Raw genomic sequence first — 23694 nt, forward strand, 5'->3', positions numbered from 1 at the left:
TATTACATTGTTGCCCCAACATTTAAGAAAACATTTAGATACTGATGCTAACATTTTGAATGTGGAAACTGAAACTCCTGTTTAGCCCTCCAACAGAGTCTGTGAAATAATGATAAAATAAAATAAATAATAATACAATTATCAGGCTCACTTACATGTATTTCCCTGTAAGGAATGAAATTTTGACATTGTAAAAGTGTATTCCACTGAATCTTTCAAAATCGTCCTGTTTTAATAAAACTGTTTTCTGCAATAAGCCCAAACCTGGTCCAAACCACCAAAGCCAGTGGATATAAAAGAATGAACATTTTTAAACCACTTTCTGAAAACGTCACACAGATGTGTGAGCAAAGCCACCTGTACACACACACACACACACACACACACACACACACACACACACACACACACACACACACACACTCTCTCTCTCTCTCTCTCTCTCTCATGGCTCAGTTAATTGTACCACAAATTAAAATAAACAACTTTCAACAATTTGTGAAAATTGGACCACTTGACCATAAAGTACAGTAAACAGATTTTTAACACTGCAATGTAAAAGTGTGGAAGAGTGAAAAACAAAAACAAATCAGTAAATTTTATGCATATCACACTGATTTATGGTAGCTATAGACAAGAGTGATTAAAGCTATTGCTGGTAAACATTTATCAGATGGTGCTTTTTATTGCAGCTGTCTGTACTCGGGCTGACAAACTAATAAACACATCTTAGCTCAATCATCCAGATAAGTAAATCTCCAATCTGGACGTTTCTGTGGGATCAAGGAACTCACCTCACAGCCCATTGTTCCTTCAGTGGTGCAAGTTTCAGTCATTGTGCAAATGTACATTTAAATCCAAAACTAAAATAAAAAACTAAAAAAATTTGGTCCAATTTTTATTTTTTTATCCTGCTGCTGTGGCACACTGATCTCCCTTGTGGGATCAATATTTATCTATAAGCGTCTAGCTAGCTGGCTGATGCACAAAAGTACTTAATCTGGGTAATGATACTGATAGAAGGGACCAAATTAACTATTAGGTATAAAGCTAACGGCAACAATTTTAGGAAACTCCTTTCTGGTTCACATTCTGCAAAGAACACTTTTGCTTTAGCATTATCGTGTGAGCTATGGTTTTAATTTCACCGTGGTCCAATAATGATTACTTCTACAAAGCAAATTTAGATCTTCTTAACTATTTTGTACTGACATTGCGTAGTTTACTGCCTCTTCTCCCGTGTGCATGTGTGTGAGAGATTGCATAAAACCTTTTCCCTCAATTGCAAGTTCCTTCATGTGCCCTTTGCTCCTTGGCTGAATATATAAAGGTGCTTCAGAGTGAGGAAAACGTGCTCTTGTTCTCTCTCTGCATTCATATAGAGTCTAGACCATGGCCAACAGACATTATCTATTTTTTATTGGATTACTTATTTCCATTTCGGTGCAGTGGACTTCGTGTGCTAACAGTAAGAATTTGCTACATTTTGTTCATGAGAGCTTCTTCAGAAACTAAGAATATTACTTTCAGTTTGCAACACAATTTCAAGCTTAAAGGAAAGACAGTAACAGACATGCAATGCACGTTCGGTGTTGCAAAAACTGACTATTATGCAGTTTATTCATTAAAAAAACATAGAAACACATTTGAATGGCTCTAACCACCTTCACATTTATTTTGTCTCGCTTATAGAGGATGAGCTCGAACCGTTCTACTGGAACAATAAAGGAAGGAATGCTATTCACGCAGCCCTAAATAAACCACGTAATTCACACCAAGCCAAGAATGCCATCCTCTTCCTGGGAGATGGTAAGTCTAAGAAAGAAATTTTCCTACCATTTAAGAAGTTTCTTTAAACTATCAAGTATTTCCTCTTGTACCTCAGTTCATTTATTCAGCTGAAAGACATTTTGAGTCCCTCCATCACTGTGGTGTAACTCACCAAAACATAATAAGGTCTTTTAAAGCCCCAGATTTTGGTACCACAAAAATCATGGTAGGAGATGAACACTGACACATGATCATCTGCTCGGAAAGCCAGGCATAACAAAGTGAAGTGAGGCTCTGCAAAGCCCACAGTGCATGTGGAGTTGCAATATTTGCTCTTGTATCCTTAATCAGGCTAATACCAAAAAAGGGTAAATCGGAAACAGTTTGAAGTCATCTACCATGTCTGGACGTTCAACAGAAATTAATAACAGGTTAGTTCAGTTTGCTTCATTAATTCCATTTAACCAAAACCAAAAGCAGGCGAAATAATTTCCGCTATTGTAAAACAAGAGAAACGAATTTCTTTATTCCATTGTGGAAATATAGCCTTACATGAAATCATACATTTGCTGCTATTTAATCTCTGACCCAACATCACGGTTTAGCAGCTTCTCTTTACAAATGACAAATTTATATCTTGATTATGATTTTATGAGCTTCGACTTTTGCCATCACTGATGCTGTCTTCAGCACATTTAAAGTTTTATCAATATTTATGATAGATAAGTAATATGTAACAGCTCAATAAATGACGTGTTTGTGAGAATACATAGGAAAGTTCTTTTAGTTAATGACCTATTGGTAACACATTAGAAGAGTTTAAGGTTTATATCTGATGACCAGAATGTCCTTTACCAAGTTTCACTAGCTGTTTTATTAGCTGGACCTAATGAGTTCAAAGAGCACAGTGTACTCTCTTGACTGATGTTATCTACTCACGTGTGATTCCTCCTACTTCCAGGTATGGGTATACCAACAGTGACTGCTGCCCGGATCCTCAAAGGCCAGTTGGAGGGAGTAAGTGGGGAGGAGTCGAGTCTAGCTATGGATTCTTTCCCCCACCTGGCCCTTTCTAAGGTCAGAACACTATGAGCAACACACTCCGTAGACTTGCATCTTTAACTGTATCGCACATACTTTTATGGTACTAAATCTTACTGATAAAAACAACAACCAGAGAGCAAGATTACAAACAACAGCTTCAGTGTCACTTGGCATTGATTCTGCAAGTATGTGCTGGAAGGGTGGAACACCACTGTTTCAAAAGATAAACTATAAAAGCAGACTTAAGTTTGTGTTCAATGTGAGCCAAAATGAGTGACTGAGCCCATGAATTGAGCAGAAGGGTCTTCAAAAAGGTCAAAGTTGTTTTCCCACAGACCTCTATGGTAACTAGTGCCATCTGGTGGCCTTCATATAGAATGCAAGGTTAAGGTACTTCATTGGCTTCATTAAGTGTGCCTATGCCAAAAGGCACACTTATTACTATTGCTCGGATTTATTATTCTTATTATTATTATTTTCCTTTTTCAGCCTGAAATTTCCGCGCGTAACTCATCCCACAGTTTTGACACAAGCTTCATATATGTTATATCATTTTGTGCAGCTGGATCAGGAATGGTGTGCTATGACTTTTGGTGTTTATTACTTCTATAGTTTTTTAAATATGAATATTTTAATGCAAGTTTTTTCCCATTGAAATGAATGGGACGGAAAGTGAAACTTAACTTGAAACGAAAGTGAAACTTAATTTGTGGAGTGTTGGCTCACTCACTTCATTTGTGGTGTGTTGGCTCACTCTAGTGGTATGCCAGCAGTAGTACGGCCTGTCTACCCTTATTTGGATTTTTTTTTTTGGAGCCGTATGAATGGCAAACTACACTCATTGGCAGCGGCATAGGCACACTTAAAATTTCTTCAGAAATTTTCGCTTTCTAGTTTTTCCTATTCCCATGTTTTATACTGTCTATGGCTGTAGCACAAAATATACATATTTGCCATATTCATCAAATCATCCAATGATTCGGATGGGGGTAACATGATCCTGCAAGTGGTCACTCTAATTAGAATAAAAATATTTCATAGATAAAGGTCATCACTCACAACAGCTATTAATTTGCAGTGAAATTCCTCCAAAGCAAAGTCATGCCTTTAATGTAAGGGTCAAGGTTTCAGGTTTTGCCCTTTCACTAGCAGGATACATGTTACCAGCCTAACAAAGACAGGCTTTTTTATCTGTGTTTTAAGTCAGGTGACATAATTTTTGTGAAAAATCTAGGACACTTAATTTATGAATGTTCAGTGTTTTAATTTTCTTGATGTCAGTGACAGAATCAGCATTTTCTTTGACAGTGAGCGTGAATATTGGTTAACATGCAATATGTGTGATTGCTTCGGATGCCTGCAGACGTACAACGTGGATCAGCAGATGCCAGACAGTGCTGGCACAGCAACAGCGTACCAGTGTGGTGTGAAAGCCAACTATGGCACTCTGGGGGTCAGTGCTGCCACTCCAAGGTACGACTGCCAGGCTTCCCATGGGAATGAAGTCATATCTGTTCTTCACCGTGCCAAGGCTGCAGGTAGACCCACATCCACAAAGCTTTGACTATAGGCACAAGAAAATGATGCTACAAAGCAATAAAATCTTAAAAGTCGAACATGTACAAGAGAAATAACCTATATACATTTATTGTTCAGTGTACAGCATTAGCTTACTAACTGGACAACTATTCAACTACTATAAATAAAACAATTTTACATCTAAACAGGCGTGTTTTCTACAGGGAGTGCAGAATTATTAGGCAAATGAGTATTTTGTCCACATCATCCTCTTCATGCATGTTGTCTTACTCCAAGCTGTATAGGCTCGAAAGCCTACTACCAATTAAGCATATTAGGTGATGTGCATCTCTGTAATGAGAAGGGGTGTGGTCTAATGACATCAACACCCTATATCAGGTGTGCAAAATTATTAGGCAACGTCCTTTCCTTTGGCAAAATGGGTCAAAAGAAGGACTTGACAGGCTCAGAAAAGTCAAAAATAGTGAGATATCTTGCAGAGGGATGCAGCAGTCTCAAAATTGCAAAGCTTCTGAAGCGTGATCATCGAACAATCAAGCGTTTCATTCAAAATAGTCAACAGGGTCGCAAGAAGCGTGTGGAAAAACCGAGGCGCAAAATAACTGCCCATGAACTGAGAAAAGTCAAGCGTGCAGCTGCCAAGATGCCACTTGCCACCAGTTTGGCCATATTTCAGAGCTGCAACATCACTGGAGTGCCCAAAAGCACAAGGTGTGCAATACTCAGAAACATGGCCAAGGTAAGAAAGGCTGAAAGACGACCACCACTGAACAAGACACACAAACTGAAACGTCAAGACTGGGCCAAGAAATATCTCAAGACTGGTTTTTCTAAGGTTTTATGGACTGATGAAATGAGAGTGAGTCTTGATGGGCCAGATGGATGGGCCCGTGGCTGGATTGGTAAAGGGCAGAGAGCTCCAGTCCGACTCAGACGCCAGCAAGGTGGAGGTGGAGTACTGGTTTGGGCTGGTATCATCAAAGATGAGCTTGTGGGGCCTTTTCGGGTTGAGGATGGAGTCAAGCTCAACTCAATTCTATTCTATTCTATTCTATTCTCCCAGTCCTACTGCCAGTTTCTGGAAGACACCTTCTTCAAGCAGTGGTACAGGAAGAAGTCTGCATCCTTCAAGAAAAACATGATTTTCATGCAGGACAATGCTCCATCACACGCGTCCAAGTACTCCACAGCGTGGCTGGCAAGAAAGGGTATGAAAGAAGAAAAACTAATGACATGGCCACCTTGTTCACCTGATCTGAACCCCATTGAGAACCTGTGGTCCATCATCAAATGTGAGATTTACAAGGAGGGAAAACAGTACACCTCTCTGAACAGTGTCTGGGAGGCTGTGGTTGCTGCTGCACGCAATGTTGATGGTGAACAGATCAAAACACTGACAGAATCCATGGATGGCAGGCTTTTGAGTGTCCTTGCAAAGAAAGGTGGCTATATTGGTCGCTGATTTGTTTTTGTTTTGTTTTTGAATGTCAGAAATGTATATTTGTGAATGTGGAGATGTTATATTGGTGTCACTGGTGAAAATAAATAATTGAAATTGGTATATATTTGTTTTTTGTTAAGTTGCCTAATAATTATGCACAGTAATAGTCACCTGCACACACAGATATCCCCCTAAAATAGCTAAAACTAAAAACTACTTCCAAAAACATTCAGCTTTGATATTAATGAGTTTTTTGGGTTCATTGAGAACATGGTTGTTGTTCAATAATAAAATTATTCCTCAAAAATACAACTTGCCTAATAATTCTGCACTCCCTGTATAGCATACCTCACATCAAGTGTATATATCTAAATATATCTAAATCTAAAAAATAAATGTGTCCTGCATTTTCAAACAAAATTTGTTAACTTCCAGGAGCCTAATCAGTTCAAGTTCTCCAAGTATAACTCAGCAAATATGTTAACGTTATGAAAAATCTGGTCCTTGTTTCAGGGAAATCAGTTGGCATTGTCACCACAACCAGAGTTCAACATGCTTCTCCTGCTGCAGCCTACGCTCACGTTGCCAGCCGGGACTGGTATTCTGATGCTGATCTCCCATATGAGGCAGTCAAGAATGAGTGCCGTGACATTGCTTACCAGCTGGTTTACAACACAGAGATAAATGTAAGACTTAATCAAAACGAGCAGGCAAATGATCAGTGCACTCACACAAATGATGAATAGAAAAAAAAATCAAGGTACCTCTAGACTGAATAAACCAGATAAGGTCTTTTAGATAAGTCATTAAATTTTACCAAAAGCAGATTCCTCGACAGTTTTGTAAAACATGGATGACAGCGAACCTAAGAAACCACTTTCTAATCCAAACCTCAGAAGTACTCAGTGAATAAATCCTCATACACTAAATGTGTTTTTTTTTAAGTATTTTACATGTACAAAAATCAAAAGGGGAATATATTTCTGTCTGCAGGTTATCCTCGGTGGAGGTCGTACCTATATGTTTCCCACAACAGTGAAAGACCCAGAGTATTTAAATAAGACAGGAGTCCGAAAGGACGGAAAAAATCTGGTCGAAGAATGGCTAAAGAACAAACCGGTAAACAGTGCCTTCATCAAGTGTGCTCATCAGTTTTTAGTTTGAACATGTATCGTGCTTTTCATCACTGAGCATTTTTTTTTTAAAAAACAAACATTTTCCACGTTTGTCATTGTTCCCCACCGACAGAATGCTAAATATGTTTGGAACAAGGCTGACTTTGATGCTATCAATCCTGCAACGACAGACTTCCTGATGGGTAAGAACTCTGAGGTGCATCACTTACAACTGCGTCATGCAGAGAAGAAAAACACAAGACCTTGAGTACTCTAGACCCAATAAAAAACCTTGGATCTTTAAACAGTGACGTTTCGCTAAATTCTGCTGAACTCATTTGTCAGTGTTTTTAAGCAATTTATCAAGTTTGTGCCGTTTTATTTATTTATTTATTACATATAAAGATTATATATACTATATGTAATATGACAGATGTAACAGGGGAAAACTGAAGCCTGTAAATTCTTTCTTTTAAGGTCTGTTTGAGCCCAAAGACTGCCGGTACGAGCTGGATCGTGACCCCTCCATGGACCCATCCCTTACAGAGATGACAGAGAAAGCTATCAAGATCCTCAGCAAGAACCCCAAAGGATTTTTCCTCTTTGTGGAAGATAAGTATAGTATATTCACCAAAGAAAGAAATCAGGAATATTAATCAAAACAATAAATCATGGTTGACCTTTTAATGTGAATGTCCGATTGGCAACAACAGACAGAATAAAAACTGTGGCACATTTTCATGTTATTCTCATATTGTGACAATGGCAAAATCAATATCAGTATCAGCCTGCACCAGAGATATGTGGAGGGTCGGCTGAGTGCTGATTAATCTTGATTGCAGGCAGAAGTAAAACCAGTGTTCATTTATTTATTTATTTGCCAAGTCCACCTTTACTTTTGATGACAGATTTGCTTCTTTGGCACATAGAAGATTGTGAAAAAAATATTGTCTGTGTTTCTTTACAGATGTTTCATTCTTATGTATTTATTTTTAGTTTGATGAACTGTTCTGCTCTTCTTCTCTTTAAAACTTGAAAAAAAGGCTGGTTCATATTAGAAGCTCTTCTCAGTGACAGTTTTTTTTTTTTCTCATTCATCTCTTGCTTCGGGCGTGTGCATTAATACCACTTTCCCCACACAAGTTTACGATGATGCAACATTGACATCATCATTGTCCATTTCCATCTTTTACACATGGCACTGTGTCCAACAAATGAAATATGGTCTAATATGACTATGAAGGAGCAGTTACTAACACACTGGTTTCCACAGATAATCCTATTATTAATTTCATGCCATTTTCCATAACTGGAACTCACTTTTGCTGCAATACCATTGGCCAAACTAATATTTGATGTGCTGGTCACAGTTGTAGCATTATGTCGCATTAAGGCTGTACTTTGGGACACCTACGTTTTCACTGCAATCTCAAACTTTGCAAGAGACGTACTACTACAGATGCTTATTTATCAGTGACTTTCTTCTGAACTTCAAGGGGGAGAATCGACCACGGTCACCATGCAACAATGGCCAAAAAGGCACTCCATGAAGCTGTACAGTTTGACCGAGCAATCGAGCGAACGGCTGACCTCGTCAGTGACCTGGACACTCTGACTATAGTCACTGCAGACCACTCTCATGTTTTTGCTTTTGGAGGTTATTCTCCCAGAGGAAACCCTGTTCTAGGTAAAATGCACTTTTGGAAGAAGCTTTAGCATTAACAAGTCAGCCTCATCTTATGTTCTGAGTGGTAATTTGCCCTTGTGATATACAGGGATCGTTGATACCAAGGCTACTGACAACAAACACTTCACCACTGCTGTGTATGGGAATGGACCAGGATACCAGATTGCCAATGGAAGTCGCCCGGATGTGAATGAATCAATTTCAAGTAAGTGATACTGAGCATCTTTTTATGGAATCCAAATCAATGCAATAGCTCCATCTTGTGGTGTTACAGTAAACCAACTGCACTGCCACAAAACACTCAATCTAGCTTTTCACTGTCACCTCACAAACATTCAGCAGTGGAGTATCATTGAATGGACAATACAGCTTCTTGTGTATATATACACCATTCTTTCAGGTTGTTTTTTTTTTGACGGTACAGCATTTTAAACAAGGGCTATAAACAGCAGATGATTTAGAAAAAATTCTGTACAGTACTTTCATAGGAGTGTTGAATTGTAAAGACTACTTATGAACAGTGTTGGGAAGGTTACTTTTAAAATGTATTCCACTACAGATTACAGAATACATGCCCCAAAATGTATTTTGTAACGTATTCCGTTACGTTACTCAATGACAGTAACGTATTCTGAATACTTTGGATTACCTATTATATTATCATGCTTTTTTACAAATACATGAATGTACTATTGCTGTGTGATTTATTACTATTACTGAAGGCTACTCACATACCAACTAGATGTTTAAATCTTAATATAAAATGAGTAACATTAGGGTGGACATTAGGTAAGGCTGCAGTTTTTGCAGCGATCTCGTGTAGAAAACTGTTCCACGCGTGTATAAAACAGGGACAACTGGCTAATACGTCGGGTTCGTGTCGGGCTTGTAGCTGAAAACTAGCTTTACTTTGTTGTCTGGGTCAACTTTGCTAGCGAGAGACAGAGAGAGGTGTTGAAAGGCTGCTCCAACGGAACTTATTGTTTCGGAGAAAAACACGAAAAAAGTGTACAGTCGAGTCTTAATAGCTTACTTACAACTGGGCTCGTCAGGCACTCTTTTTGGCTGCAGTGGTTATTATTATATTTACATGCTTCCAGCTCCCGTTTCTGCTCGGTAACAGCTCATACTTTTCCACTAGCCTTTTTCTCCCTGTCTCGCTCACAGACACATAACGGGTATGGCAGTCCATTCTCCCTGCAGAACGGACTACACCGCCCATGAGGCTACATTCTTTAGGGCTATGCCTGTAACACTCTACCTATTGCCTTCATATTAAATCATTTTTGTGAATAATTTTTAAAAATATTTCTGCACGTCATTATGCAAGTAGGGGTGACATGGGCTGCGAGACTGAGACACAGGCTTTAGAGCCTCTTAATGCGTGTTTTGTTTGGGGCGTGGAAACCAAAAATAGAGAGGACATAGCCGAACATATGAAAAGTCAAATACTGCCATGTAATCCCTTTATTTCAGCAAAGTAACTGTATTCTGAATACAACCTTTTTAAACGGTAACTGTAACGGAATACAGTTACTCATATTTTGTATTTTAAATACGTAACGGCGTTACATGTATTCCGTTACTCCCCAACACTGCTTATGAATCATTACTAAGTGCCAGAAAATAAGGATTACAATAATGAAACAGCTTAGTGTCTTCATCTGATTTCATCACGGGGCGACCGTGGCTCAGGGGTTTGGGACGCTCATCTGTAACCGGAAAGTTGCCGGTTCGGTCCCCGGGCTCTCTGTCCTGGTCACTGTGTCCTTGGGCAAGGCACTTTACCCTACCTCTGTTGGCCAGATACGCGATATGACAGCCAACTTCTGTCAGTCTGCCCCAGGGCAGCTGTGACTAAAACTGTAGCTTTCCTCCACCAGTGTGTGAATGAATAGTGGAGTGCTTTTCTTTCCAAGCACCTTAGACTACAATGACCTGGATGGCTGAGAACCTTCACAGACAATAGTGGAATTGTAAAGCGCTATATAAATGCAATCCATTATCATTATCAATACAGCTAATGGCATCAGTACAATGCGTTTTAGTTTAGTAAGCCAACTGTTGGCTTTTTTTTGTCAACACTGATCTTACTAAAGCTATGCAGCTAATACTCTTCTCTCTTGTTTCCCTTCAGCGGACAACAACTACGTCCAGCAGACTGCTGTCCCTCTTGATTCAGAGACCCACAGCATAGAGGATGTAGCCATTTTTGCCAAAGGTCCCATGTCACATCTTTTTGATGGAGTCCAGGAACAGAGCTACATTGCTCATGTGATGGCTTATGCTTTATGCATAGAACCCTACGTGGACTGCCAATTACCTGAAGGCAGCCATGCTGTAGCAAGCCACCCTAGCCTGCTGCTTCTTCTGATTAGCCTCCTTCTACTTCCTTTCTACTCTATCTGAGATGACATGATATCTATCCCTGGAAAATCGGTGCTATCTGAGAATTTGGATGAGGAATAAATTATTGTTTTCGCTCTACTGTGTGTAATTTAAAAGTGATGCAGTAGTTTTAGACAGCGGTGTTGTTTTATGTAATTTCCAAGTGTTGACACAACTTTGCAGTGAAAACCATTTCTGTTAGTATTGCATAGAGCAATGTTTTAATGCTGTGTTAAGCTCCTGTAAATAAAATCATGTTTGTAATTATATTGGAGATGTACTGAATAAACAAGAGATTTCATATTGACAAATATTGGAGTTACTGTCAAGCGCTCTTTTCATGACTGGTTAATTCATTCATTCATCCATTATGTTTCTGACTGATCATAGCACTAGCATACATAGAGTTGGTGGTGTTTTATTTGAATTTCCCCAAACTTGGACAGAACTCTGAGTAAGCAGTGCACAGTGTGAAGAGAATCCAGATTCACAAGTTCTTTGGCTGTATGTAATAATGTGATCCTTTTAGAATTTTTTGTTGTCATGTGTTTTATGTGAGGTTTCCTTATTTGTTTACAACCCAATAACACACTTCAGAATTTAGTTTTGGATACATTATCAATTTCAATATAAACCCCTATTCGCTATTAGAGTTTACTGGTTCTTGAAAGTATCAGAATCTTTCTCTGCAGTATCCAGGAGTTGATCGAAATTTTCCCCACTACCATGTGCTAGTAGTATCATCAGCAGAAAATACGCATTTTAAATTCATAAATACCTCCCATAAATCATTTATATTCAACAGAAAAAAATATTAGTTGTAAATACATAAACATAATAAATAAATATAGAACTAAGGCAATCTCCGTCCCTATCCTACTTAAGTAGCCTATTTGAACCTCTTGCAAATTGCCAAATGTATCTTGTAATGGGATATTAATATTCAGCTTTGCCTTGTGCGCTTTCCTTGATATTAGACTGCATGTGTATTTTTGAGTGGCTTAATGATTCTGAAGTACCATTTCATGTAAGCATTTGTTGCATTATAATGAGTTAATTAGCAGTGTGTGTTCGAGCATTTGAGTTTTATGTGACTCCGTCTATTAATTAAAAGTTTTGAAGCTAAAATAAAATACAGCAGTGGAATAGAAACGCTGTGACCTACAAAGACATCAGTATTTTTTCAGGCAAAGACTTTGTGCCTTGCTTTAAATGAATCTATCACCTCATTGGTTAACTTTGTCCAATCAGAGGCGCATGTGGGAGGGATTTCCGTTTTCTGCAGGGCTTGGAGGGAAGTCTGAAAACAATGTACCGTAGCTTCATCGAAAAGTAAAAAAACAAAATGTAGATAAACTGTGAGTTAATGCTTTAGAATCTGAAACGCTAGTCCAATCGTCCAAGCTGCATTGAAAAAAAAATCATGTGAACGTTTTGCCGGCTTAAACTTTAGGAAAACGTAGTTTAATGTACGCAAACAATAGCTGGATTTCTGCAGCTTGCAAGTCGCCGTTAGCTCTGCTTGCTAACGTGAGCCAGAGCCACGTAGTTTATTACACGCTTCTCGGAAGATGTTCACAGTTTAGATAAATTAAAAAACAAGTATCGCTGGCCATGGATCGACACACGAGGAGACTGACGAGTCAGCTGTGTAAAGCGGTGAATGAAGGAGATCCCAGGTGAGGTCCATCCCTTTTTCTTCTTTCCCCTGACATGTCCTGTGTTGTAAACATGCTACAGCCACCCACGTCAGACTAACATCAGGATTTACGTTTTTACATTTGTATACCTTATCCAGCTCTGATCTCTCAAAAAGAAAATCAATACTATCCACGATGTCGGTTTTCCAATAAAAAATTAAGTGTGCATGAACTCTATATATCTACATAGCTACATATTTCAGTCCTTACTAGTTTGTTACGGGTGTTTCAATTTTTCGATATGTTAGTTTGTATTTGTCAGTGTAACACGTCTTGCTTTCGTGACAGATCTGTGCAGCAACTTCTTTTACAAGGCGCAAACCCCAATCTGGTGGGTACCAAAGGGGTAGCTGCTGTACACTTATCTGTTGGCAAAGAAACTGAGAAGAACATAAGATGCTTGAAAACCTTGCTGCAATATGGAGCTGACCCCAATATAAGGTATAGATCCAAAACAGTCACTTAACATCATATACATTTAGTCACTATAGTGTATTTTAAGCCAAAGAAGCAAGACAGTTTTTCAGCCTTAGTTCTGGGGTTTTAACACAAGCATTGTATTAACTCACTACTACATAGTCCCCCATTTTATAAAAGGATTGTATTTAATATTTGCATGAAAATGCTTTGCACTTAATGACTGCCTGAAGTGTAGAAACCTTGGACATGCTCTGCCAGGCCTCTACTGCAGCCACCTTCAGTTGCTGGTTTGTTTATGTCTATGCCAGTGTCTTCAGTAGCTGAAAAGCATGCTCTCTTGGGTTGCCCGTTGAAGGACATCTTATTTATTTTTCTATACAAATTCTTGGGTTGCTTTTGCAGTATGTTATGACTGTCATTCCTAAACAATTGCTGCAAAAGTTTTGTTAAACTCTTTGAATCAAAACGTGAAGTCTGCACTCCAATCCCATCTGGATTGTTTCATTTAAAATCTACTGTTGTGGTTTACGGAGACAGAATTGCCAACATTGTGCTGTTTGTATTTGTTTACTTACCGTGGTATATCAGTAGTTGTGTTTGAAATATTGGCCAGATTTTTCATAAACTTTGCACCGACTTGTAATGATGAAATGTCGATTTTAGGTCATCAGAAGGCCTCACTCCTCTTCATGTTGCCGCACTGTGGGGATGTTATCAAAATCTCAAGCTTCTCTTGATGAACGGAGGGAATCCATATATCAAAGATAATGTATGAATTGCTTAATCGTGGCTTTTAGACTAGTTTTTGGGAACATTTAGGTTAATCTGTTGTTTATATTTGTGACAACTTCAAGAGAATACCTGAAGGGTACTGTAAAGTATACTATAAAATTCTAATCTTTTGCTTTGAATATAGTGAACATTTTACTTTGAGTTTGCTCTTACTTCCGCTTTATTAATCCAGGAAGGAAACACTCCACAGCAGCTTGCAGAGCAACAGGAAAATCGAAAATGTGCCCATCTCCTTCAGGAATACCAGGCTGGCCCAACAGACACTGAGGAGGATGACATACCTCAGTTCCAATACTGTAAGATGACCTTTTTCAAGTCTTTGACAGTTGTATAATCACACTGAGAGCGCTGTTGAGAAGCTCCGCTACCGATTGTGAAACCAAAGGAGTTAAAACATTGGCAGTAGCATTACCTGTTTTTAACTATCAAATAATGAAAAAAACACAAGAACTATAACCTGCAGAACTCCCTGCCAGGGTATAAAGAGTGGATAAGAAAAGTTTCAGGTTTGTCTTTACAGAATTTTGCTGACAGACTGAACTATGTTCATTTTTTTTCCTTCACAGCTCTGTATTCCGACCAGACAGACATGTCCAGCTATCCTGAATCGGACTACAGCTTCAGTTCCCACACATCCATGATAAGTGACTTTGGTGAAGCCCCACTGAGCAGCACAAGGCGCTCATCATTTTTTAACCTGTCTAACATTAATGGACGACTAAGTTGCAGAAGTGTATCGCATCACAGACCATCTTATCCTTCCATACTTTCAAGCACTCGCATGTCTGCAGTGGAGCCTGCAGCTGCAGTATCGAATCTTAAAGAAGATGGCAATTGTACCGATGATACCACATCGAAAGGCGAGGAATGTACTGCTTTACCTGATGGCATAATCCCTCCTTCCAACTTCCCTGCAGTTTCCTTCATGCGAGCAAGTCGGAAGAGCGTGAGCTTCAGGGATGACGTGGATGAATATTACCCTGTTTTCAGCCCCGAATCTCCCCAACAGAATCCTGCTGTTGATGGCTGCCAGCACAGCTTACCTTTTGACATATCTGAGTATTCTGATTTCCTGGATTCAGAACGCATGGCTACTATTTTAGACAAGCAGGGCATTGACGCCACATCACCGGATCATGTCTACATTTTCTGCAGGGAAAGCAGTGAGAGCACAGAAGAGGACTTGGAGAAAACAGTCCTTGTTCACTGTGCTTTGGAAGAAAGTGATGATGAACAGGAAACAGAGCGCGTAAATGACACTCAGGGGAACAGTGATGAAAAGAAAGTACACTGCCATGCCGCCGGCAGCAGCAGTGGAACTAGTAGTAGCCATTATAGTAGCTGTGAGAGTGACCATTACACCAGTGCTCTGGATGCCTCTGTAAACCCTGAATGTCTTTCACTTAGTGCAGCAGATGATGTTTCTGCCAAGACTGCATTAGACAGAAAGACTCTGATTTCTACAAATTCTGATTGTGAACTTACAAAGATTCATATGGAAGCTAATACTGATTCCAAACCTCAAACGGTTGAGCGTTTATCAGGTATGCTTAATAAACTGACCTTGTCTGGAGTAAAAAATCCAAACAATGATATAGTTCAGGGTTGTGGTGGTAATGATGTAGATAGTCCAAGTAAGGAAGATGTTGTTGAGTCCGCAGCAGTAGAAGAAAAAAGTGATCATCCATTCACACCCAGTCCTTTTGTAACAGGCAGGACACGCTCAAGAATGAGCCGTTGCTCGCTGAGAACAAGCAGAACTGAGAGCCTCTCCACATCTTTGTTCGAAGATACCCTGCCTACACCAGTTCGAATACGCCGCCAGACTCCCAGATCTCCAACCAGTGAAGAGTTTTATAACTCACCACGCTTACCATCCAGTGCACACTGCTTTTCAGGCAGACCCACAGAAGGAGGGTGCTTGTCTGTGGACTGCCAAGAGACACAGTCCAGTACTCTCAGAGGCTCAAGTGTTAGTAACAGCCAGGCTGATACGCTTCTCCTCTCTACAAGTGTGACAGACTCTGCTGTTCAGTCACAGACTTTGTGTGACACGTTTCTACTCGAGGGCAATAATGACAATTCAGTCAGTGCTTATGAGAGAAACATTGCAGAGATTGCTCTTGCTATGCAGGAACAGAACTGTAATCTCACTGAAGACGGGGAATTTCTGACTGACGATCTGACAATTTCAGATGAGACAACTACAAAGAGAAATGTAAACGATACCCCTCAGGAGGAGCAGGTAGAAAGCCTAAACAATGAAGATGCCTGGATAACTAGGGACTGTAGCTCTCTGCCAGACTCTGTGTCGTCATCATCCACCTCCAGCTATGGTTCTCCAAGGAGATCCAAGGAGGACTCTGATTTTCCCTGCACCCCAGGTACTGGCTGCACACCGAGGTACAGCATGAGCAGGCTTTCAAGCTGCCGTAGGCCACAGCACCTGGCTAACTTGTCCTACACCCCTGGAGGGCGTCCACACATTCAGGATGTGGACGAACCAGTAGAGTACCTGTACACAGATACCGAACGCGGCCACAAACTGATTGAGACCCATGTCCCACCTACAGCAGACACCTCCCTCAGCTCCAGCGTGAGTACTACCAGCAGTGAGGAGACCATACTTTATGACTGGCGTACTTTGCATGCTGACATGGTGGACAGCAAAGAAAAAGAGAATCAGAAACCCCAGGTGGTGGTACAGAAGGCGGAAAATGAGAAGTGTGTGGACAATATGTTGCCAGAAATCAGAGGGATAACTGACAAGGAGCTCAGATCGAGGCTGGTGGAGCTGGGGGAAAGTCCAGGCCCCATCAGCAGTCGTACAAGGCCCACCTACATGCGAAGACTGTGCCGCCTGGTACAGGAGTCCAACTGCCAGTCACAATATCAACAGAAGAAGTTAGAGCAACCACAAGCAGGTAATGCTTTATTTCAAGTTTTTAAGTGACTTAAGGTAAGTTGAGCTCTGTTGTAACATTTCATTAAATATAATATCTACTCTTAAAATATATGAACACATACATTGACATTTAGTTTTTTATTTTTACAGATGCAGGTTACAGTCCAGAATTGTGTAGGGTTCTGGAGACCTTTAATCTTCCCAATTGCCAGACTGATGAGCAGGCTTTGTGCCAGCAGTTTGACCAACCAGATCAGAACAGGAAGTGGAGAGAGGGCATCATCAAGTCCAGTTTCAACTACCTGCTGCTTGATCCAAGGTGCTTTTACCGTCATTTTTATTTATGTTTTGTTTTCTTCTGTGCATTCTGAGGAGATGAGTTGTTGCTGACTGTGTGAAAATGTTCACATTCACACTTCAGTAGATGCATCAGAGAGCACTTGTGTTCTGGATTCACCCCTATAAATCTCTAGTCATATTAGTTGTCTAAATTGAGCTAGTAATGGGCTTGTTTGTGTCTAATACAATACAATACAATACAACTTTATTTATATAGCACATTTAAAAACCAACGGTATACCAAAGTGCTTCACAATAAAACAGCAGGTTAAAACATGAATTAACAAAGTACTGAATATGCTAACAGGTCACTGCCACTAATTACACAAGAATAAAAGTGAATATTAAATAAAACTTGCTAAAAACACATAGGTTTTAAGTAGAAGAAGATATTAAGAAAGATAAAATTGGAATTAAGTATAAAATACAGGCGTTAACCAACCGGGAAAGAAAGATTAAATAAGTGAGTTTTTAATCGTGATTTAAATAATTGGATGGAGTCAGATGCGCGAATAGCAATGGGAAGGTTGTTCCACAGGTTAGGTGCAACCAGGGCAAACGCACGGTCACCTCTGCTCTTATGCCGAGATCTAGGCTGTACCAAGAGTAATTGGTCGGATGATCTGAGGGCTCTCCCAGGGGTGTATGGTCTAAGAAGTTCGGCGAGATAGCTAGGGGCTGCATTATTCATAATTTTGAAGGTAAGCGGCAATATTTTAAATTTGATGGGGAGCCAGTGCAAATCAGCAAGGACAGGGGTGATAGAGGCAAACCTTCCGGTACCAGTCAAAAGGCGTGCCGCAGCGTTTTGGACAAGCTGTAATCTATGGAGAAGAGCAGCAAGTAAAGGGAATTACATTAATCTAATCTAGAGGTCACAAAGGCATGAATAAGCTTTTCAAGACCCTTATGTGGTAGACGCAGTTGGTAGAAGCTAGATTTGACTACAAAGGACACTTGTTTGTCATATTTGAAAGAGCTGTCCAGCAGCACACCTAGATTACTAACGGTGTCAGAGAGAAAAGTGGCAAGGGATCCAAAGGTATCAACTAGTTGGCCCCGGGGGAAATGACTGTCAAACACCACAATTTCGGTTTTCTTTTCATTTAAGATAAGAGAGTTGCCCAAAAGCCATTAGACTTCTCTCATGCACTCTAGGAAGCAGTGCAGTGACAGCAACATGGTCACTTAGCTGAAAGTAAATTTGTATATCATCAGCATAGCAATGAAATGACATGTTGCATTTTTCAACGGTTAAGCCTAGAGGTAGCATATACAGTGAGAATAACATTGGGCCCTACACAGAGCCTTGAGGCACGCCACAGCAGAAGGATGCTGCAGAGGAAGAATAGGTACCCAGAGTGACAGAGGGGGACCTTGTTCGAAAGATAGTATTTAAACCAGTTTTAAACCTCTAATGCCAACTGTATGATCTAACCTCGTTAGTAGAATATTATGGTCCACCATATCAAAGGCTGAGGACAAGTCCAGTAAGACTAAGACCGCTGAACCACCTGAATCGGCAATTAGGAGAAGATCATTAAGGACTCTCAGCAGAGCTGTTTCAGGGCTATGACGTGGTTTAAAGCCAGACTGAAATTTATCACTGATGTTGATGAATGAAGTTGCGAGAGAACTATCTTCTCCAAGATTTTGGACAGGAACGGGAGTTTCGAAATCGGCCTGTAGTTCACAAGGTCATTATGATCGAGGCTCTTGTTTTGAAACAGGCTGCACTATGACATGTTTAAAGGCTGTCAGAACATGGCCAGAAAGCAATGAAGAATTCATTAGAGTTAAAATACTGGGCCCAATTGTATCAAAACTATCCTTGATAATGCGTGATGGGAGAATATCATGTACAGAATTTGTATTTTTCAGTTGTTCAGCTATTTGCTTAAGAGCAGTGAGTGACACTGGCGCAAACTGATGAAAGGTTGATAAACATCCTGGGGTGAAAGCAGGGCTCACAACTAAAGGGTGTGAAGACTTGAGAGATAAAATTTTATCTGTGAAGTAATTTAAAAATTGTTCGCAGAGACCCGGAGACGACACCGTCTGCATTTCATGACCGGGGTTAACCACTGAATTAAAGATTTTAAACAACATTCGAGGATTAGGGCCATTAGTCTCAATAATTTCAGAAAAGAAAGCTGCGTTAGCCATTTTAGCAGCATTTTGAAACTTCAGGCGGCTGGTACGTAATGGTACGTAAGATATCAAAGGATACCTCGAGCTTATCTTTTTTCCACCTCCTCTCGGCTCTGCACCACACACGTCGTATGTTATTCTCACTGTATATGCTACCTCTAGGCTTAACCGTTGAATATATACGAACACCACAGAAAAATTAGCCACAGTTTCAGAATTAATTATGGGCATAGGGCGTCTGAGGCTCTCAGGGTGCATAAATCAACATCAGAAATAACTGGGAAGTGATCAGAGATCCCAACATTGTCAGTGTTCTTAATACAAACGTCATATGAAAAAAAAAAAAAACAGATCAAGGGTATGGCCTTTAGAGTGGGTTGGTTCATTTAGCCACTGAACAAGGTTAAGAGAGTCAGTTAGAGCAAGAAAGTCTTTGGCTAATGGATCATCCTTACAACAGATATCAATATTAAAATCACCAGTGATAAGTACACCGTCATATTTAAAAAGAACAGATCCTAATAGCTCAGCAAAATCCTGTATAAAAGCCTTGTTGTATTTCGGCGGTCAGTAGACCACAACACACAGAGTTATAGAAGAATCGGCCAACTCCAGTAATTGAACTTCAAGGCTAGGGTAGGTAGGGGAGGGGAGCTGCCGAATTTTATGTTTATTTTTAAAAACTGAGGCTAAGCCACTACCTCTGCCTGTAAGCCTAGGTGAGCTGAAGAAGGCACAGTCTGGGGGGAGAAGTTCCGAGAAGGAGAACGTCTCACCAGGGCTAATCCAAGTCTCCGTCAGGAACAAAACATCCAGCCCCGAGGCGAGGAAAAAGTCATTTAAAACACCAGCGACCTTACATTTAGTAGAGCCATCCGTGTCATGGGCGCCATGTCCCTACTCGTAGCGCATCGCAAATGGCTTAGGTTGCTGTGATGCACGCCACCTCTGGAAGACGTTATCCAGGTCTGAATAGGCAGGCATGCCACTGGGAGGGCTGGGTAAACTTGCTGTCCGATGGAGCAGATCCACCGACGACTAAGCGATCTGGCAAGAAGGCAGTCACTGGGTGGAGGAGAGAGGACGTAGAATATCCATGCTAGCATGTGGATTAGCCATAGCCTGTGGTTTAAGATAAGCCTTAAGACGGACGTGAATACCACTCCGTTTGCCCCGCTTCCTAAAGCGTTTCTTGTACATGGTGGGTAGGGGTAGTCAGGATATGCTGGTGGAGGAGTCCGATTGTGACAGGGTGGCGTCTCCCAGAGTCCAGCATGGATCGGAACCATAGGAGTGAGAGAATCGAAGATTTAAGTGTTTGTCAGTCATAAGTAATTAGTGCATTGCCACCTGATGAGAATATTACCAAGAGAATGAGGAATACAATGCAAAAGTCAACAAAGAGGGGTTGAAAGGAGAGGTGAAGACGGCCTGCCGAGCACACTGGCACCATCTTTGAAACCCAGAGTTTAAATGTCTAAGCCAAATAAAGTTTTAAAATAGAATACCATAAACACCTCTCAACTCTAAAAATATTAATTGAATCGTTTATTTCCCTCTCTGACAGAGTGACAAAAAACCTTCCCTTTCGCAGTCACACCATGACCCCAAAGGAGTGTTTCCAGACTTTTATCCATGCTATATTTTATGTTGGCAAAGGAAAACGTTCCCGTCCCTACAGTCATCTGTATGAGGCTTTAGAATACTTTAAAGGTGACAAAACCTCAAAGGTAAGGATGCAAATATTGATCGGTATTAATATATCATATTGAAATAGTCTTTAATCGCGTAGTAAATATGTAGTTTGATTCTTTCTTTTTTCTTCCTTGTCACAGAAACTGTGCTCCAAAGTCCAGCACATCCTTCAGGTGTGGAACACAGGGCAGGGTGTCATCTCTCTGCATTGTTTCCAAAATGTTATTCCCGTGGAAGCCTACACAAGAGAGGCCTGCATGGTGGAGGCGATTGGTGAGTGCATGAGGGCGAAACTTATGAAAAACTGAAATAAACATCACCACAATCCACAGCACGACTGCTGAGTACTTCCCCCTCTTTTTATGTATCAGAATCTGAAACCACCCTTGCAAACATCAGCCAAATAGGGGAAGGACCAATGATGTTAGCGGCTCATCACTGCCTCATTGGTGCCTTAAATTACTACTGTTGAAGTGTACACCTCCATGTTTAATACGTCCGTGTTGTTGAGCCCTAGCGACCTCTTGGAATATTGTAATTTGTCATTTTTAATATTGATAATTGTCTGAGTATCTTTTTTTTCTTTGGCAACCCTGCATATATTAAGTTACTCTGAAGTGATGGAACAGTGGTGCAGTGTTTAAGAAAAAGCAAAAAAGGTTTGGGGTTCAGATCCACCAGCCGCTTGGGTCTACCTGTGGAGATCCATGTGCGAGTGTGCCCTGGCTGGCACACTTTTCTCAATGCCACAGGAAGCTCTTGTTGTGCAGTGCAAGCAATGGAAAAGAATGGGTTTTAGAGCATGGTGCATGTTGCATTCTATGTGAAAGGCTTATAAGCAGTTAAAAAATAAAAATGGGCGGATAGAGGACAAAAAACCCCTGAAACTGTATTATTTTAAGATATTAACACAAACATTGAGGAAAAATAGAGAAATTGTATCTAATAGCAGCATTAAGTATGAGCGATATTAACTAATACCAACATTTTACTGTTTAAACCTGTGATAGGTGCTCGGTTTGGTTTTCATAAACTGCTAAACGCAATACTGTGTTTGACAACACTGATAGATTTGTCAGTGAAGCAACTTGACTTTCTCAACTGTTGCAGGGTTGAAGATGCTCACGAATCAGAAGCGAGGGGATTTCTATGGCATCGTGTCCAACTGGCAGACAAAGAAGAAACGGGAGCTCGGCATCCACCTGCTGTACCGCGCCATGCAGATCTTCCTGGCTGAGGGTGAAAGACAGCTTAGACCAGCTGACATCAGACAGTAGAGACACCCACTTGCAGTGGGGTATGAACTGCTTAAACACCAGAAGGGAAAATACCACTACTTCAGAAGACGACGCAATCCTTCATTTTACAAAGATTGAGTAATGACTTTAAAATTAAGAGCTCTGGAACTTTTACCAGAATTTTATCATCTTTTGCTGATAAACTAACACTGAATCCTCATACCCAGGGATTTGCAGTTTGACAAATGTGACATTAAGTTCAGTTATAGCATCTTAAATGTATATCGTGGTCATATTTTAAAATATCCTTCTTCAAAGTGCTCTTAGCGTATTTAACGCTGCGCCATAAGCAGAGAATGATGGATTTGAACCCCAACTAGCAGACATTTTCTATTGTTTCATATTATGCTAGCTGAGATCTTTTACTTGTAGTTTTTTTAAAGAGTACTTGAGGATTTCACTTTGAAAACACACATTTTGCATTTAATTTTTTCATGGAGACTGAAGAGCTATTTTCTGAGCATACTTTGTTTGGTCTGGCCAGATGTGGTTAACACGATGACACAATATCATCACAAAACTTTAAAAAACTCAAGATTTAATAATAGAAATCAAGATCAAGCTATTTACTACAAACATTATTCCCATTTGGTTACTTTTGTTGACTCTTGTAGAATAAATTGGTTATGACTGCAAAATTTTCCAAAGAAGCAAGGAGAGCAGTAAACACAGGAACACCTAATCAGGTTACTATTTCTGTTTTTAAAAAATGTTGTACTTATCAGGGCTTTTTAACTGTGGGTTAGCATGTTAGGTTTCCTAGAACCTCATTGTGTTCTAAAATAGGATCTTTTGTCATTTGTCATTTGTAAATATAGTATTTCAGTTAAATTGCATTAAAAAAAGTTGATGTGGGTACATTTCTATCCAGGTGTTTACAAAATCAGCAGTAGAGGCAGGATGCTTTAGCATTATGGGTCAGCTACAGACAAATGTTACACTTTATTGGCAAAACATTTGATCTATTATAATTATTTCTGCAACTTTCTGATGTTATGAAATAGATGTATTCATTATTAATAAAAAAAGATATACAACTTTAAAAGGAACCTTTTTTTTTTTTGTGCATCAGACACTACAGAGTGGTTGCACTTAATAGCAGTTTCAGGTTACCCATATGGAACGATATATATATATATATATATATATATATATATATATATATATATATATATATATATATATATATATATATATATATATATATACATACACACACACACACACACACACACACACACACACAAATAAATGTTAATGTAATGCAGCAACAATTTGGATTTTATCTTGAAATAATGGAGATGTTACATTCCACGTCAAATGAATAACAAGCACATACTAATAAGAGAAAGTTTGCTTAAAATTGATTTAACTTTTAAATCATGTGTTTTTAAATCTGACCTTTGGCAT

At 39.8% G+C, this 23694-nt stretch overlaps 2 protein-coding genes across 2 annotated transcripts; both read left to right on the plus strand.

The window, feature by feature from the left end:
- Nucleotides 1–415: 415 nt before the first annotated feature.
- On the plus strand, nt 416–11349 carry LOC120733982 (intestinal-type alkaline phosphatase-like). The gene is made up of 11 exons (XM_040032523.1): nt 416–1468; nt 1693–1809; nt 2732–2847; nt 4178–4352; nt 6308–6480; nt 6788–6913; nt 7043–7112; nt 7387–7521; nt 8405–8596; nt 8685–8801; nt 10734–11349. Exons 1-11 carry the CDS (start codon nt 1393–1395, stop codon nt 11003–11005), a joined length of 1569 nt encoding a protein of 522 aa, XP_039888457.1. The 5' UTR covers nt 416–1392; the 3' UTR covers nt 11006–11349.
- Nucleotides 11350–12230: 881 nt separating this feature from the next.
- Nucleotides 12231–23426, plus strand: ankle1 (ankyrin repeat and LEM domain containing 1). The gene is made up of 9 exons (XM_040032490.1): nt 12231–12663; nt 12973–13125; nt 13768–13873; nt 14069–14192; nt 14463–16820; nt 16952–17120; nt 20859–21021; nt 21127–21259; nt 22097–23426. Exons 1-9 carry the CDS (start codon nt 12599–12601, stop codon nt 22261–22263), a joined length of 3438 nt encoding a protein of 1145 aa, XP_039888424.1. The 5' UTR covers nt 12231–12598; the 3' UTR covers nt 22264–23426.
- Nucleotides 23427–23694: the final 268 nt, after the last annotated feature.

The sequence above is a fragment of the Simochromis diagramma genome, unplaced genomic scaffold, assembly GCF_900408965.1.
Source record: "Simochromis diagramma unplaced genomic scaffold, fSimDia1.1 OVJJ01000334.1, whole genome shotgun sequence".
Taxonomy (NCBI): domain Eukaryota; kingdom Metazoa; phylum Chordata; class Actinopteri; order Cichliformes; family Cichlidae; genus Simochromis; species Simochromis diagramma.

Coding starts and splice junctions, on each gene's coding strand:
- ankle1 (XM_040032490.1), top strand. CDS start 12,599: ATGGATCGACACACGAGGAGACTGACGAGTCAGCTGTGTAAAGCGGTG. Junction 12,664..12,972: donor GTGAATGAAGGAGATCCCAG/GTGAGGTCCATC, acceptor CTTTCGTGACAG/ATCTGTGCAGCAACTTCTTT. Junction 17,121..20,858: donor TACCTGCTGCTTGATCCAAG/GTGCTTTTACCG, acceptor CCTCTCTGACAG/AGTGACAAAAAACCTTCCCT.
- LOC120733982 (XM_040032523.1), top strand. CDS start 1,393: ATGGCCAACAGACATTATCTATTTTTTATTGGATTACTTATTTCCATT. Junction 1,469..1,692: donor GTGGACTTCGTGTGCTAACA/GTAAGAATTTGC, acceptor TCTCGCTTATAG/AGGATGAGCTCGAACCGTTC. Junction 4,353..6,307: donor TCACCGTGCCAAGGCTGCAG/GTAGACCCACAT, acceptor TCCTTGTTTCAG/GGAAATCAGTTGGCATTGTC.